At 37.6% G+C, this 19,100-nt stretch overlaps 1 protein-coding gene across 3 annotated transcripts in view; it reads right to left on the reverse strand.

The window, feature by feature from the left end:
- Window positions 1-4,355: 4,355 nt before the first annotated feature.
- Window positions 4,356-19,100, reverse strand: part of LOC100759383 (protein PPP4R3C) — a 55,675-nt gene continuing 40,930 nt past the window's right edge. For all 3 annotated transcript variants that reach the window (XM_027432706.2, XM_035449984.1, XM_027432707.2), the window contains 3 exons: window positions 12,111-12,150; window positions 5,991-9,740; window positions 4,356-5,453 (listed from right to left, as the gene is read on the reverse strand). In XM_027432706.2, coding sequence (XP_027288507.1) covers window positions 7,307-9,682 — 2,376 coding nt within the window. In that variant the 5' untranslated portion in view covers window positions 9,683-9,740; window positions 12,111-12,150 and the 3' untranslated portion in view covers window positions 4,356-5,453; window positions 5,991-7,306. The remainder of the gene's footprint in view (window positions 5,454-5,990; window positions 9,741-12,110; window positions 12,151-19,100) is intronic.

Below are 19,100 nucleotides of genomic sequence, written 5' to 3' on the forward strand. Positions count from 1 at the left end.
GTGAGACTGTTGGACATAGCAACTGGTGGGAACAGTCTGATTTAGGTGGAGGCAGAAAAAAAATGAGTAATGTGATTTTCCACCCTTCCTTAAGGCAATGGCTGTATAAACTGAGGCATTATGAGGGAAACAATTTCCTGATGGACAGGCGGATCAAAGTCATGGGGACACTTGTTTATCTTTGTGTTATAGCTCTAGGGGGAAATGCTTCACCAATGTATGTGTTACAGTTCTATAGGAGAAGTGGTACAGATCTGAAGGGAAAAGTATCCTGACATTTGGAATCCTAGAAGTACCACAAAGTCACACTGTACAACAAACTTCACAAAAGAGCAGGGGGCAGTAGTTTCTCACAGTGTAGATTTCTAGGGTTGGGATTGGTGGGATTTCAAGGCAAACCCAGGGATTGGTGGGATTTTTTAGCTCAAGGAATGATTGGTTTGGGGACTCACAGATTGTTGGATTTTTGAGTTCAGGGATTGATGGGTTTTGGTTAAGTGGGTTTAGAACTTTTACCATACAATCTCCATCTGTGAGCCCCACAAATATCAGGGTCTGGAGGATCACAGAGGAGGGACAGGTGTTACTATGGTCACTAGGAATAAAATAAGTTACATTTGAATTCCAGTTCACTGGGACAGAATAATCTATGTTAACAGAAATATTAAATAATAGGTTGGTGCAGTAAGATCCTCAAGGCTGGAATGGAGCTCTAACAACTTTGCTGAGATCTTTTGTGAAGAAAGCACTGGCAGATCTCAGTGACATTGCCCATCAGATAAAAAGCAACCTAGAGGAGATACAAAGAAGCCAAAGCAGATTCTGTCTGGGTTAATCAAAATATGTGGCAATAATTAAGGAAATAATTAATAGCCAAACTGTATGCTCAGGGCCTTCTGGAAGGCTTCCAAGCCTGAGGAACAGTACGTAGTAAGTATCCATTATAGAAAATACAGATGAAGATGATAAAGTCTGTTCCAGAGATGGGTAGTTATCTCCCCAGGATAAGGAAGGTGTGGTGGTTTGAAAGACAATGGCCCCGAAGGGAGTGGCACTGTCAGGAGGTGTGGCCTTCTTGAGTGGGTGCAGTCTTGGAGGAAGTATGTTCCTGTGAGAGCAGACTTTGAGGTCTCTTTTGCTCCAGCTTCAAGCAGTATGGTAGTAAACTTCCTGTTGTCTGCAAATAGGGGATTCTCAGCTACTACTCCAGCACAAGAATTGCCTGCAGGCTGCCATGCAACTTGTCATGATGGTAATGGACTGAATCTCTGAAACTGTAAGTGAGCCACCACATTTTAAAGCTTTCTTTTTAAGAATTGCAGTGGTCATGGTGTCTCTTCACAGAAGTAGAAATCCTAACTAAGACAGAGGGTGTATTCCCTATAACAAAAGGTTATGTTATATCTGGAGATGCTTTGCCCAGAAAAAATCCCTCCAACAAGCCAGGTATGGTAAATGGGGAGACGAGAGCTGTGCCAACCCAAGGCTTCTCTGACCCAGGGAGCTAGAGGGTGAAGCAGAGATGAGCAGGATTACATTGCTTCTGGTCATGAGTAGGCCTGAACAAATTAAGTCAGGCCCACTGAATTCATCGGGGATGAAGAAATGTAGCAAGGCTCCAGGGAAGACCTCCAGAATATGGAAATGTAATGGCTCAAATAGAATGACTGATATATAGGGAGATAATTATATTAGTGCCTCCCATCATGCTTCGAACCTAACCTTGATCTATGCAGGAATCAATTGATACAAATAGATGAACATTTCTATGATGTATTAGACCTGCTTATGTTAGACTTTAGTTTTGTCTTAGTTGTAAACTTCTGGGATCACCTAACATTTGGGTAGAACAGATGACAATAGACTTTCAGAATGCATCACCAATGTTATCTTTGTAATCACACTATTTGCTATGGGCTGGTGTCTCAGGTTGTTGTCTTGTCCTGCCCATCCTCTGGAAAAGGCTTTGTTATATAGATAATATAATGCTAAACTCTGAGTGTTTTGCACGTTTGGAAAACAGCCATTGGAGAGAAAAACAGGTACAATGGTACTTCCATCTACCTTAAAATCCTACTAGAACTAAGTGAATTCAAAGGAAAAATGGGTTGTTGAAACAATTGCTAAGGAGTTCAAATCAAAATGTACCCTATATAGGTTGAAAAGAATACCTCACAGGCCATAAGGTTATTGAAAGAAAACACCAGTGCCAAGGGTAGGCTACTTCCCAATGAGTTGTTGACCAGGAAAGCCCTCGAGACCTCAGAAACCATAAAGAGTATTGCTACTGCTGTTGCTTGCATATCCTAACTAGAGTATAAGACTTTATTGCTGAAGGCCATGCTTTAGCTGTAGGACATGGAGAAATTAAGCTGAGACTGAACTTGAAAGCTCCACTCTGCTGTCAGGCTTCCATAGTACCATAATGCAATGCAGGTTTCTTCTGGTGCAGAACTGTCACCAACATTCTTGCTCATCCATGGACACTGCATGCTAAAATACTGACATACCAGGCATGATGTGTCTGCTTGGGCATTGGTGTCTGAGCTATCGTGGGTAAGACCAAAAGCCTTCTGATTGGATTTAACTTTTGATCCACAAGATGGAGTTCAGATTGGTGTGGAAAGGCACAGACCCTTGTGGGTGGGACAATCTCTGGGCTGGTGGTCCTGGGTTGTATTAGAACTCCAACTGAGCAAGACATAGATAGAAAGCCAATAAGCTACACCACTTTATCACCTCTGCATTGGTTCCTGCCTCCAGGTTCCTACCCTGTTTGAGTTTCTGCCCTGACTTCCTTTAAGGTTGTGCTATGATGTGTAAGAATGCACTAAATAAACACTTTCCTCACCACCTTGCTTTTGGCCTTGATATTTCATTATAGCAATATAACCCTAAGATATCAAGTTACTGTTGCTGTGTCATGGGGGGCTAACCCTTAGCCACAGGTGAACATCTACAGCCACCCCCTTCCAAGGCTCAGAGATCATTGTAGAAGGGGGAGAAGAAAAATGTTACAGCCAGAGGAAGGGGTAGAGTTTTGTGTAGCAGTTTCCTGTGAGATTGAAATATTCCCTCCAGCATGATAGGGCTTTAAGGAAAGAGGTAAACAACTCTAAACAGCTTCAGAAGTTCCTTGAAACTGATGAGATTCACTAAGCCTCTCCTTCCCAAGATTAAACAATAGAAGGCTGCTAAGGGTCACTCTCAGACAGGACAAACAGCAAAGAAGACTCTGAAACCAGGTCTGTAGCCTGGAAGAAGCAAAAACCATCCGAGTTGCCTGGAAGTGGTTTGGATCAACCAAGTCACATGGAAAGGACACTCTCCAACCAGTTGTGTTTCAGGCAGGCTGTGTAGGGTGCTCCAGGCTTCTGTATATTGTGAGCTGCCACCCCTGCTGGGCTGGACTTTGGTGATGCAACTGTCTTTGAATCATTTCTACTCTTATATTAAGACCTAATCCTTATTCCTGCACGTAACCCCAATAAAACTCATTGGCTCACCAAGCTGGAATTTGGTGGTATCTGGAATTTGGTCTGCCGTGGGTTCTCTGTCTGAAGTGACTAGACATGTATATTGCATTTCCTCAGGAAAACATTTGTGATACAACAGCATCTTGATATAGCTATAGGCCTGCATTTGGCAAGGGGCAGTATATGATAGTTTAAATTAAAATATCCTGCCATTGGCCTAAGTATTTGAACACTTGACCCAAGGTTTGTGGCACTGTTTGGGAAGGTTATGGAATCTTTAGATGGTAACTGAGGGTTGGCTTGGAAAGTTTATAGATTCTCCTTACTTTCAATGTGTCTCTCTCTCTCTCTCTCTCTCTCTCTCTCTCTCTCTCTCTCTCTCTCTCTCTCTCTCTCTTTCTGTCTCTGTCTCTCTCTGTTTCTGTTTCTGTCTCTCTGTGTCTCTGTCTCTGTCTCGCTCTCTCTCTCTCTCTCACTCTCTCTACCCTTCTTGAGTTCAGATAAAGATGTAATCATCGCCTTCTTCTCTGTACATCTGCTGCCATGCTTCCCCCACCACTTATGGGTTCTTCCTTCTGCAACCTTAAGCCAAAAGGAACTATTTTTCCCAAGAGTCAATTTTTAAAAGTGTATTTATTTTCTTTTTACATGTATGGATGTTTTGCCTGTAAGTATGTCTGTATAGCACATTCATAAGTGCAAATGGAGGCCAGAAGAGGACAACATGTCTCATGGAACTAGATTTATACATGTTTCTTAGCTCTCATGTGGGTGCCAGAAATCAAATCCAGTCTTCTGGAAGAGCAACCAGTGCTTCAGATATTTACCAATCTCTTTAACTTCAATAAAATGATTTTAGTCATGTGTTTGACCACCACAAAAAGTTACCAGTATATTTTTTAATTTTATGATATGAGAGCTCACAGCTAAAGAGAATCTGAGTCTCTGAAGAGACTCTGTCCTTATACTTTTGAGCAAAGGTGAAACCATTAAAGACTATGGAATGTTTTGCAGTTAGACTAAATGTATATTTTTTAACTTTTTATTTATTCTTTGTGGCTTTCATATCATGTGTCTTGATCCCACTCATCTCCCCATCCTTTTATATCCACTCCCTGCCCTTGCAACTTCTCTTCTCCAACAAAATAAAATAAAACATGAGAGAGAGAGAGAGAGAGAGAGAGAGAGAGAGAGAGAGAGAGAGAGAGAGAATCTCATCATGGAAGCTTTAGTGTGACAAAGCAATCCACACAGTATATTCCTTAGTCCATATAGCTTTACCTGTAAGTGTTCATTGCCAAAAGTCATTGGTCTTGTTCCAGGCTTCTGGTTTCTGCTACACTATTGATATCAGGCCCATACTGGCACTTCTCTTAGATATCCTGTTCTTGCCTTGTGTCATGGAGATCCTCCAGCTTTGGATCTGCAGGACCAGACCTTCATGTGCTACAGCAGATCACAGATGGGATAGATATTGGGGTGAGCCAACCCCTAGATATTGGGGTGAGCCACCCCATAGCACTGGTTCTGGACCTGAGAACTTGTAGCATTGGTCAGTCTGCCATGTTGCCCTGGTTAGTTCATCCCTTGCAGCAAGGATCAAGGGACTGGGGCCTGTTCTCTTGCTCTCATGCCCTTATGCCTGGCTCATCCACACTTACACCACCAGGGCCAGTTCTGCTTTGTTGCCCAGGTGAAGTACAGGAGTCACTTTCTGAAGTGCTACAGCTAGAGAGGATGAGGTCCAGCTCTCATGATCTCACGACCTCAGGGCCAGCTTTCACACTGTCACAGGCTGAGAGAGGTGGTGGGCATCTCTCTTTTTCCCAGTCCACAGTATGGTAGATGAGGAGTAGAGCCGGTTCTCCCTTGTTCATGTTCTTCAGGGAGCTGCCTCACATGTGCCCCTCCAATCAATAGGGTTAGCTCTACTGTGCTTCCAAGGCAAGGTCCAGCCAGGGACTGCTTTCTCCAGTGCTGCAGATGATAAGGGAGAGGGGTCAGTTCCCTTGCCTGCAGCAGGAGACGAAGAACAAGAAGCAAGGTGGGGGCATCTTTCCCTTACCCATGCTGCTCTGCATCACAGACAGATAAGTATTGAGTCCATCTCTCCCACACTCATGCCCACCAGCTGGGTCAGTTCTACTGTGCTCCCCAGGTGAGGTGTAAGGCTTGCACTCCTTATTTCTATAGCCAATAAGGGGTAGGGCCAGTTCTCCCTGTTGTTGCAGCTGGTGAGTCACACAGACAATTCTATGCAGCCCTATCCTCTCGACCTTCAGTGTTATCAGGAGCCATGGACATCAACACAGACCACAGATGTAGGATGGCTATGGACACAAGCATGGGCCTTGGCAACAGCCCAGGCCCAAAAATCACCTTGGCCCTGGGTGGAAAGCAAGCCACCCACCTCAGCACATGCCTCACAGTCTTTACCCCTTAAGATCAGCCTCTGCACAGGACATTCACCAGCCTGTCTCTCTCTCCCCCCTACCACACCATATTTTTGCTCACCATAATACCGTCCAACTGCCCAGTCCATGTTTTCTCCTTGGTGCCCAGAGCAGGCCTTCCTGTGTCTCCTTCACCTGCTCAGTCTTAATGGGCCTGGGCAGGTTTGTATTATCTCCTCAGTGCCAGGGGCAGGGTGCCCCAGGCATGTTTGTGGGTTAGACTGAATACATTTTGCCATATGAAATGGCATGAGCCTTTTGGGGCAAGATGTCGAAAGTTATGATTTAAAAGTTATATGTTAAATAAGCAAGGGGTCAATTAGTGAGAATTAATAGAATGTATACTTAGGAGACAAATTTCTTGGCATATTTATGAAGTAGTTTTTAAAGATTGGAATTAGTGAATATGAAAGACATAGCTTGAATGTGTGTGACACTGTGTGATGGACTGATGTCCTGGACTAAAGAGAAACTGAGGTAAGCATCAGGATTTGTTTAGTTGCTTATTGATAGTGGGTGCAATGTGACATGCTGCTTTAGATTCCTCCCACCATTGACTAGTCTACTCTTCTATCATCCCCCACTGGGATGAATGTATTCCCTCACCAGAAAAAAATATGTATATCCTATTGTGTGTCTATGACTCTGAAGAAAACAACGAATCTTCATTAATGAATGAAGAAATATCTTTAATAATCCGAATATTTGGTGCATCCTGTTTCATTCCCAGAAGAACTAGAGAATGCTTATTAGAAAAAGTACTGTACTGATAGTGATACTTGATATTTCTCATCTATAAAGAAGTACATTAACAGCAGCTCATTTAGGATCCAGTTTATTTCATTCATGAATGTATGCACTTAATTTTAGTGAAATTCGCTTCCCTCCTGTTATTCAAAATGCTAAGACTTTGCTAAATCTTCACAAAAAGTTGGAAGTTTCACTTTATTTTTACTGTAATATTGACTTTTTCTTCTACACATACAAAAGGTTCTTTCGAAACTTCAATTTATGAAAAGAATGCTATTGCTAGACCCTTGTTTGAAATAGGCTTTGCAATAAAACTTTTGTGTTGTTTGTAATATAAAGACAAGAATGAAAAATTGTATTACTTTATCAGACTGTTTCCTCCTCCCAAACCTTGCTGCCAAAATAGGATATTCCTGATAAGAATTTATCACTCGGGGGTAGTTATTTTATGCTATGAATCTATGTTATGGTAGATATTCCTCATAAAAATTGCTTTTTATTCATCATTTTGCTACTTATAATACCATATCTAAAAGTCCATAAGAGAAAGATTTTTTAATTAGATTTTTCAGTTTATGATATTTATAGAATTTTATTTTAATCAAAAGTTGAGGGCCTTGTCTGATTTTATGAACCAAGTTTATGTCTTTTGGGAGGAGGTTCTTCCTCTTCAACAATGTCATGATAGTCTTCATTCTTCTTCTTGTTCTCATCGTCATCATCTGAGTAGTCCACTAAAGGAAACTTGTTGCTATAGTGTGGCTCACTCTTCCTATTAGCAGAAGCATCAGAATTGGATGAAGAACATTCAAATGCTTCAGATGCTTTTCTTTCTGGCAGTTCTACTTCATTTTCACTTGCATCTTTAATTCTTATAAACACGTCATAACGATTTGGAAAATCACTTCCCATTGGTATAATAACTGCAGTACTTTCTTCAGAACATATTTCTTTCTTGACTTTTACCTCCATTGCTTTCATATGTCTGCAGTATATTGTCTGGTTTATTATATTACGTAAATTCCTTCTCACTTCACTTTCTCTTTCCTTCTCTTCTTCAAAATTAACTTTCAAACCTTTAAATGTCTGGACACACACAACTGATTCAAAAGCCATAAAAAAATTTTCTGCAATATTTACAATAAGAGACTTGATGTTTTCCTCTCTTATAAATTCAAATAGCTCCATAATAGCTGAGTTTAGCATATTATTTTGTGTCCCATTATGTAAAAAAGCATTTACAACAGGTTCAAAAAGATTTTTTCTTATTATGTAAAAATTATATATTTCATCGTTAAGTCCAATCATCTGTCTCATAAACCTGATAGCACACAAAACCAGAAACTTGTGCTTTGAACTCAGCAGCACCAGGACTCTGCTGAGCAAGTTGTTGTCCAAAACAAAATTTCCAATGTAAGTTGTGTGGTGTTTTACACAAAAGCTGAGTAAATCTAAAACTACTCCAAGCAATTGTGCATTTTGGTAATTATCAAGACAGATGTTGGCCCTATTATCATCACTATCACTTTGTCCGATGATAGATAAAATTGGTGCTGCCAAGATATTCATACAATGAGTAGAGAAGAAATTCATAAATTTGCTTTTTTCAGATCCATTCGCTGTTATGCGCATCCGTTCTGGATCAAGAAGAGCACGTAGAACTGCGGTCAAACTTAAAACATATGAAGATTCAGGATCTGGATCACAGATTATTTGTTTGATCATTATATTGATGAGAAGATCATCATCATTTTCACTGATCTGCTCTTCTTCCATTACATACACTCGAATGATTTGTGGGTTATATTCTACTAGATAAGTAAATATATCTATAGCAGCTTCTTTTGTTTGGTAGTCTTGCATATGTACTGAAAATTTCAGCACGCTCATGAGTCCAAGCTTTATCAATGTTTTCAGTAATTTTTCTTTCTTTTGGGAATTTAATATCTTAGCAAATGCACAGAATTCCTTGAAAAACAATAACAACTCAAGCCGTCTTTCATGACCTAGAGTATTATCTTTTAACTGAGCAAATACATCAAACAAAAACTTGTCATCTTTCTGCAGCATGGTAACTATTTCAATTTTATTGTAAAAAATAAAATCTTTAAGATCAGAAAGGTGGTGCTGTTGCAATTTGGACTGTGTAGGAAATAGAATGCCATGAATATATTGCATTCTGTATGTCTGGTCTATTTTTTGCCTGAGTTCAGAGCATGTTATTGGCATAACTTCCTTGAATTTTGCATTTTCAGTCAAGAATTCCCTGTACCGATATGGCTGAGCCAAAACAGGGTCATACTCAAGGCAGCCCAAGACATCCATGATGCATTCGTCAGAAAACATGATCTCATACAAACGCATGTTGTTGAGAAATAAGATTCCTTTAATAATGAAATATAAAAAATATAAGCCTTCAATGTTCTGCTGGTCTTCACAAATGTGGAAGATCTGCAGCAAGTTTTTAATGTAATCTTCCTTTTCCAAAAGAAAAGCCAGCCTTTCCTTGTAGCTTGGCGAATCCTGAACAAAATTAAATAAATGTGCAATGTTTTCAAGAGTGCTGTTTTCACAGGTTCGCATCTCACACAGATTCTGGATCTCGGGCAGTTGAAAAACGTCTAAATCTGTAAGTTCTTGTGTGATTCGTACACTTGGATCTTTACCTTGAACTTGGCAGATATCTCCCCAGGTATCTTGACAACCCTCTGGGTTTCGGAAGCGAATTGCCATGGTACGGTTATTAGGTTCAGTCCAAATAATTAAATTCCTTTTTACTTTTCTATATGACACATCAGGATATATTATGCTCTCCATTATCAGTGAGTCGTTTGATTTTGAGTGAACAATCAGGCAAACGCCCTGCAGGCGTCCAATGTATTTAGTTGAAATTCGTCCTGAGCCTAGATGTTCCCATTTTTCATCATCCTTCAGGATATAGACTTTCACCCTGTGAAATCTATCACGTGGGCGGGTTTGTGACCTTGACTTTCTAGGCCACATCGTTGAGCGGACCTCAGCTTAGTGTACTCTGGCCAGGACCATCGCTGAGGTCGCAATTCTGAAAAATCATGAGAGATTAGTGGGCGTTAACAGATTGGCAGAGGTTAAGAGAGGACCCAAGGTCATTAGAATAATTGGGGAGGAAGGCCCTGATACTTCTAAATGCTGCATTACTGAACAATCCCCAACTAACCTCGCTCCTTTGTACTTCACTCTCGGAGACTGCTTTTGTTTTGGTAAGAATCTTTTGATTTACCCAAAAGTCTTCCTAAAAAGAATGTGCTTACGTAACAGATACTGTTAAAGGGACCTGCTTCCCCAACCTTAAAAATGGAAGTCCGAAGGGCGATGGTGGCACACACCTTTAATCCCAGCACTCGGGAGGCAGAGGCAGGTGGATCTCTGTGAGTTTGAGGCCAGCCTGGTCTACAGAGTGAGTTCCAGGACAAGCTCCAAAGCAATGCAGAGAAACCCCGTCTCAAAAAAAAAAAAAAAAATTCACAAAACACTGCTTTGGGATTTGTTTCTCAGAAGTATTTTCACTCATCAGAAGTGTGTGGCTTAGGCACAAAAATTACCAATGTTTTGGCCAAATCTACACTTCACACTATATGTTAATGAAAGCCTGGAACTACAAAGAAGAAAGAATACACCATCTACAGACAAATTGCCTTCCCCAGAATCACAAAACTATGATTTTGTTTCTCCACAAGATGTGATCTATCGCATTTCTACCTATTAAGGCAAGATCTTGTTCTGAAAAGAAATTTGTTGGCTGGTAGCTCCATTTAGTTCAGACTGAAGTTTCACCTTTCAATACAGTGGATGAAACATTTCTTCAAATGTTTCCTTTGGGTAAGCATGCACACTGTTACTGAGAAGAAGTGGGCCAAAAGGCAAGTGAGTGAAAATTTGTCATTATTGGGAATTGACACTCTAAATTATTGCATTCTTTTTTTTTCAATTTTGTGAATCTATTGGGCCTTGAACATGGTATGGCCATTTCTGAGTGTCTTGGACTTGCTATGGAATGACTCTAAAACTAACCTATATTTCTAGCCTGTATCTAGTCATGATGATGAAGATAATAAGAATAGCCTCACAGCTGCTAAAATTTCAGTGAGTACTTGTTAAATAGAAAGGTGTTAATATAATCGTTCAAATATCATACTTCAATATTTACTACATTTAAAAACGTATGACAAGGGCTTACATTTTTGCCTAATTCTCATAATAATCTAGCAATACAGGTGTATTAATATAAGAATACCTTTGGGGTCAGGAAACAGACAAAAACATCAAATAAATTGTCAGAGTTCACATATTTAATAAATTGTGGAGTTCTAATTTGTACATGTCGTTCTAATTCCAAAATTGGTTAACTGTAGAATTGAACTGCTATTGCCTTCTTTTCTTGGATTTCATTACACTCTGTTTCACATTCCCCCCATCTATATAATTTGTAATCAAAATAGTCAAGACAAGTTGAAAATCACACATTTCCTCCTTTATATCCACATGTCTATATAGACCACAGAAAAATAAAGGTTGGATATGGAAACTCTGTTAAATATAATTTTGATAGTGTCTAAGTTGATTTTTGACGTGACAGCAAACTTAAGATTTCTTTTTCAAGAAATATTTCTCCCAAATAGTAATCATGTTATTTCAAGATAAAAAGTGACAATTGAATATATTAAGCCTATTTAAACTTGAAAACTCTTATTTGTAGTAATCACATCATTTTCCATGGCACTGGCAATGTGTGACAGTTATGTAGGGCACAGAAAGATTTCGATATGCTTCTCTTGAAACGTGACATTCAACAGACTATACTCTTGATTACTCATCAGGAAAGGACAGCTTGGGCACTACAGATGCTGTATGTAAATGATAATCATTTAAGAAAAAATCCAATTGGTTGTAGAATACCATAAGTTTAGAAAAAATAATTATGAACTGTGTAAATATAACAAGAAATATCTATCATAAGAACATGTATAGGTAAAGAACATGTATATGTAAAGAACATGTATGTATGTAGGTAAAGAACATGTATAGGTAAAATACTTCATTTTAATAAGAAACAATTAGAAATACAAAAACAACATTTATTTTAGTCACCAAATTTTTATCTCTGCTTTTTTTATACTAAATCTGCATCATAATAATTATAATACCACCACTTCTCTGAACATGCCCTCAGGCATCATATTATGAAAAGCATCCAGCACAAATGCAGGTATTCTCACAGTTTTACCTCTTGGAATTTCTTTTATTCCCTTTATTTTAATAAGATTAACAAATGAGTTTCTTTACAATTTAAAAGAGCATTTAAGCACATTGTTATTGCTATTGTTGCAACAGTTTCCTTTAGTTTCTTTCTTGAGAAAATAATATTCCACTTTGCTTTATTAATTATACATACCCAAGGCTATTATGTCACTGGTATGGTCCTTGCTGTTTTCCTGCGAATAAAGAAATTATGTAAACAACTAGCATGTTGTAGTAGATTTTCCTCTTATTTTTTAAATTAACCATCATACTGTCACAGCCAAAAGAGAATATTACTGCTGAAGTAGAGGTCAAAAACATTCCAAATTCAAAATTTCATCAAGAATTTGGTATAAGTTCTTACAAAATTCTTATCAAGACTTTAAGAAGCCAAGCCACATACACTTTCAATTTGCCTCTTTTGTCTTCTGAATGTGAAACACTACTTCATAGACAAAATTAATGTTTTTAGACATCACTTATAATAAAAACCATAGTTCTAATTATTGACTTTATAGCCTAATCTTTCTTTTTGCCCTTAACCAACCTAAATTCTTTACCTAATAGCGTCTCTCTCATTTATCCTGTTTCAGTCACAGAATCTACTAGCTATGCCTAAAATAGATCAGATACACTTGAATCTAAGGTTCTTTGTACACATGTTTTCCCTTTGTAACTGTTTTTATAACCAGGAATTTACTGTTTCTCAGTAAGGACTTGTCTCAAACACTCATTTTCTTCAAAAATTTATTTGAATTCTCCTTTTGTTTTCAGAGGCTCACTCTTTCCATTTCTTTGAAAATATAAGACCATCCATGTTTCCTAATGTGTTTTCTCCATAACAGTTGACACTTTCTGTCCATTCACATTTCATTCATTATGTCTTTGGAAACGAGTCTAACAGTTGATTAATGATGATCTAATTTCATTACTACCTTTGAAGATTCGACTCATTCCTATTGGTGTGTGTGAGTGTATATCAGTGCTTGTGTGTGCTGAACAATGATAATTTAATTGACCTAATATATCATTATATACTACAGCAGGATATGACGTGACAGTAAGCAATGTATTCATAAAGTTTCAGTACATTTTTTATCATTTTCTGTGTTTGTGATAGATGGAAGAAATACATGTGCCATGGTGCATATGTGGAGGTCAGAAGACAATTGGTGGTCCTTTCCTTCCACTATGTGTATTCTATTCATGAAATTCAGGTCATCTAGCTTGCCTGAAAGTGCTTCCACCTGCTGAAAAATCGTATCAGTCCAGAAATTTAATTTTAATTTCTACAAAAATTAATTCAGAAAGATACCCCCTGTAATTACAAAGTTACCTCCAAATATGTTAACATCCATTAAAAAATTTACCAAATGCCAGTTAGACTATCATGTTAAACAAAAATTAAATATCTTACTTTTAAATATAATGGCTGTATATATATATATATATATATATATATATATATATATATATATATTAGGCACCTCATAGGTGTTATATGGAGAGACACTACAAAGTGAATTTTAATAAATATCGTTTCCATCAAACACCTCCAATGACAAGCTTTGTTTGATAGATTAGTTGGTTAGATTATTATCAAGCATATTGAAATACAATAAATACGTTTAATGTCTAGAACACTAGTAAAGCCCCATTCCTTTGTTGTAACAACTAATACTGACTCATATCCAAAGGTTGGGTGGATTTCAAATTGAGAATAACTACTGGCAATCAAAAATAATTAAAATACCAGTTCTTATAAAATAAGATTGTTTCTAATTTAAATAAAATTTATAAAAGAAAAAAAAAGAATTAAAACCAAGACAAATTAGCCAGGCATTGGTGGCGCACGCCTTTAATCCCAGCACTTGGGAGGCAGAGGCAGGTGGATCTCTGTGAATTCGAGACCAGCCTGGTCTAGAAGAGCTAGTTCCAGGACAGTCTCCAAAGCCACAGAGAAACCCTGTCTCAAAAAATAAAGAAAAAAAAATCAAGCACATATTCAGTGCTTCTGTTCACATGTCTGACACCATAAATGAGACTATTTTAAATTTGGTCATGCCAAATTTCATTTAACTAGAATTTCAGCACTTTCACTGTAAAACAGCAAGTGGCATTTATTATTAGGTCCTATCCTGGAAATAGTTAAGAAAAGTTGCTACTTTAGCTATCCCATTTTAGTTCTTCTGCAGTACTTTAACTGTAGCATCCAGAACTATTTATAATACCTTACTGCCCAGGATTCACTTCTTAATGCTCATCTCCAACTCTCCTCTGTCCATGTTGCTCCAGCTCACTGGACTTGTTGCATAATACTGGTTCATCTAACCTTCTGTTCTGCTACTCACCTTCACCAGAACTCGCTAACACTCTATATTTCAGATAATATGGTATCTTACAGTTTGCCTGAAATGTCAGTCCTTTGAAAATACTTCTCACATAATGTGAGACAGTATCCCTTTCTTCTCTCACTAATACCATTCTATTTTTCTTTGTCTATAGGTAATTTTTCATGTTTGATTGTTCCAGCAAGTAAATACACATACACATACACATACACACACACACACACACACACACACACACACACAGAGAGAGAGAGAGAGAGAGAGAGAGAGAGAAAGAGAGATTATATATAAATTTATGTAATATATCTGAAACATAGTGTATATAACCTCTATATAATATATACATATATGCTACATAAAATATATACAATATTATCTATGTATATATACACATTATTCATGTATGCATAAATACAGCCTTCTGAGTCCATATAGTGTTGCTTGCATACATATGTGTTTAGGGCTGACTACTTGGAATTGGAAAGGGGGCTCTCCTAGAAGACTGATTCTTCCTTTCTCAGCTATCAAATGACTATAGTTCTTCATGTAAGGATAGAGCCTTAGCCTTAGAATATTGTCCCCATCTACATTGACATGTCAGCTGGTGATCTCAATGTTTAGGTCTTGTTTATGGAAACATATTTTTTATATTTTATGGAGTCAGCTTCCCTGTTATAAACAGAAAATACTATTTCACAGCACATATCCTGGTCCTATGGATTTTACTGTCTTTCTCCATGCTCTTATGCAATATTCTTTTGGCCTTAGGTGTAGAAGATGTGTTGCAGATAAATCAGTTTGGGCTGGGCATTCCATGATAAGTTGGTCTCTATATTTTGACCAGTTCTGTGTAGGGTCCTGTGACCTCACCAGCTCTGGGTGTAGCACCAGGCATGAATTCTCTCTTATTAAGTGGGCTTACATTAAATTAGATTGCTGATGTTTATCCCCAACCTATACGTGCTACTATTATGTTCTTGATTATAGCTTGACATGCTGGTCTCATTATTCATAGGATTTACAGTGAGTAGGAGTATTGATTTCTTGTGTCCTTTTTGTTCTGTAATTCTGCTGCTGCTGTCCCTTCAACTCCCTCAAAGGTAAATAAGGATCCTGCCTAGCATTATTCTCCTCTATATGGATTTACTCAGAAAATAGATATTCATAAGATGGCATGAATATACATGAATTAACCTGCAAAGACACTCTTTATTATTTTGGAAGTGTTACAGTATAAAAAGAATTAAAATTCCCTTCATTTCATTAAAATATGTTAAATTAGTATCTGATTTTACTAATCAGTTCTGGTTTTGCAAATTCTTCCCTAAACCTTTTCAACTCTATTAGATCAGCATTATGGGGTTAGAAAAACATGTGCTAGTTTATAGTAAGCAAATATTCTGACCTTAGATTTCAACCTTGTTAGCTCAATAATTTATACATGGTACTACAATCTTTATCTTCACATTATATGGGTGCTAAAGCCAGCGTAGATATGTATATTATAAGTTTCCAAATACCTTTTAATATTCCTCACCCCCATCTTTCTCTCACTATTGAAAAACAGGTGACAATTAGATAGCAAGTGAATCTATTTCTTCATCTCTCTTGTAAATATTTCGTCCTCCAAATAGAAATAGTTTCAGAAATTTCAATATTTTTCTTCAAATGCAAGTAAAACTATTTGGAACTTATTTCCTTTTTTTGTTCATAGTGGTTGAACTAAAGTTCATCAGAAACACTAACTAGTTTTACAGCTATATAATCATTGAACTTAAAAACAGCAATATCTTGTTCCTTTTAATTTTTATAGCATTTTCTTTCTACGCGTGCTTTTCTTTCCCTGTTTTACACTTTGACTCCGAAATTGCTTTTGTAGACATGGGCAATATAGCTCTTTCATTATATTTTCAAGTAAGTTCATTCTTTGAAATAATTACTTATATGAGCCTGACACTTACTTGCATCGCCTAAGCTTTTGTATGGGAAGAAACCCTTTAAATTTTTAGTCACATAAGATCATAAAAATGATTTATGTCATAGCAAAAACTGAGTTTTTTAAATAAGTATTGCTACTCTCAGCAGATATTCTTTTTGCTGTGATTTTAAAGACCACAAGGTAGGGAAAAGTAACAAAGTCCATGTGGAATATTTTCTAACATCATTTAACTTGCCCCATTGGAAACTTTTAGTGCCTTTTCTTTGGAGTAAACTCCCTGTTTTAATTTCTTTCTATTTTCTTTCCAGTGACCAAGACAGTGAATGAGATCCTACATAGACTGAGTTGCTTCTTTCATACAAAAATGCGGGCCAATCTTCTCATGCCAAACACATCTGACCTAAGTGTTAAAATCATTATTTCTCCTGTAACTGATAATTAATATGATTTTCTTCTGCATCTTATCTTTAATTCTCCTGTAACATAACTCAAAGAAAAATATCATTCACATACATAAAGGAATTGTCCATTAGTCTAAAATTACATATACCTAATTATGCAATCTTTGTGTTATAGGTATGTATGATGTCCTTGGCAATTTCAGCTTGTATTTTCACTTTAACAATGAAAATACAAGGTTAAGAATATACCTCTCTTTTGCAATATTTTTGAAGTTTCTCTGGGCATATACTTACTGCTGTTTATTAAAAATAAGCAGGAAAGGAAAGCAAGGAGAACTGATAAGACATATCCATCCCATAGGGCTCTAATGTGCAACCTCAATTGAAGTCCCAAGTGTGTTTTAACACCTAAGGCTTCTGGGTACAAATCTGTCCCTTGGGTCTTTTCAGTAATTTCAGGGAAGTGTTGGTTGCCCATGGTATAAGAAGCAATTATCCTCGTGCAGAAAATAGTTCAAGACAGGAATAAACCTAGTTGGTGATGCAAGATACTGAAGGAATAAAGTTTATAAAGGCAAGAAAAAAAGAGCACAGTTTGAAATTGACATAGCATATAATCACTATTTCATATTTAAATACTGTAATTAGCATATAAGCATATTCAGATATACCAACATTTGCATCCATATTTATATTCAGTCATATATATGTGCATTTCTAGATCCATGTTTCTGCCTTTATCTGAAAGTGTAACTGAAAGGAAGGACACTTAATGGTAAAGGGTTGAAACATGAAAATAGATATCTCAAGTTGAAATCCAAGTTTTGCCAGGCATTAGTCGGGTGTCATGGCCAAAATACCTAGAATATTTGGGTATCAATGCAAATCTCATTTAAGTAAAACCATTTTATACTTTCCTTCCTTGTTATAAGATTGAAACACATGCACAATGGACACATCAGTCTGTTTTAAAATCTTTTTTAAAGCATAATTCATTCCCTTCAAAGGGGAATAAATAAGAACAAGAACATTAAAAATTTTTGTCATGACCACATGGACCCCAGACTGATGGCTGAGAGGCCAGCATGGAACAGATCCAGACCCCCTGAACATGGGTGTCAGTGAGGAGGCCTTGGCAATCTATAGGATCTCGGGTAGTAGATCATCAGTATTTACCCCTGGCACTCAAATGAACATTGGGAGTCCATTCCACGTGGAGAGATGCTCTCTCAGCCTGGACACATGAGGGAGGCCATGCCCCATATGATAGGATAGACTTTGGGGATTCACCCTCCCTGGGGAGCAGAGGGTGATGGGGTAGGGAGTTGGGGAGTTACTGGGGGGTGGGAGGGAGGGAAGGGAGAGGGAGCAGGGACTGACATGTGAAGCAGGCTTGTTTCTAATTTAAATAAAAATAAATTTTAAAAAATTTTGTCATTATTGCTTCAAGGAAATAGATGTTATATGCATACTGATGGAAGGAAGCTTAATGTGCCTTTGAATGGTCTAGATACCTGAGGGAGTTAGACAAGAAACAGAGTTTCTCCCCTTAAGTCCTGGGACTCAGACTGGATGAGGTGAAGGCAGCAAACGAGAATCACAAAGAATGGACTCTTTTGACTGACTTGTGTCTGAGATGCTTTTGAAAATGGGATTGTCTCGGGTGACTATTGGAGTGAGTTCTGAGTGCCCTGTAATGTATAGCTGGCCTTCACTTCAACAGCTTTTCATGCTCTAGGTAATCTTGTCAGACAACGTTAATGACTAAACTTTAATCACCTTCTGCTTCAGTTCCTATTGTGATGTGATGAAGTATTACCTATTGTTTTAATAAGCAAGGAAGCAAATATTAATTGGTTACCTGCTCTTCTTTTTTCAAATGTTTACTTATTTTACGTATATGGTACTCTATTTCATACAGAAACTACATGCCAGAAAAGGGCATCAGTTCTGATTATAGATGGTTTTGAGCCACCATATGGTTGCTGGGATTGAACTCAGGACCTCTGGAAGAGCAGCCAATGCTCTTAACTGCTAAACCATTCTCTCCAGCCCTACCTGCTCTTCTTTTGCTATTTCACCAAAACATAGTTAACAGTGTTTTGCACCTAAATTTTGCCATTTAAATGCTGAAATTACAAGAAAATTGATTCCATGAAGATCTAACAACATAGAGCATCCTTAATATCTAAACAGATATCATCATATTATTAACTCGTCATGATCAAAGTGCCCAAAAATATCCTCAGACCAAGGCTGATGCAGTTATTATTCAAATTCTGTTATAATACAATGTTCATATTTTATATCTTTATAGAATACTCTTGTCATCTTTCTATGTCATTATTTCCCCATCAGTATAAGTCTCTCTGTAGGACAGAGGTAACTTCAGCTAATCTAATTTTTATTGCCGTGCAGGCTTTCGATATGAACTGTGGCGAACTCCTCGAGCT

Source organism: Cricetulus griseus, chromosome X (assembly GCF_003668045.3).
Source record: "Cricetulus griseus strain 17A/GY chromosome X, alternate assembly CriGri-PICRH-1.0, whole genome shotgun sequence".
NCBI classification, from domain to species: domain Eukaryota; kingdom Metazoa; phylum Chordata; class Mammalia; order Rodentia; family Cricetidae; genus Cricetulus; species Cricetulus griseus.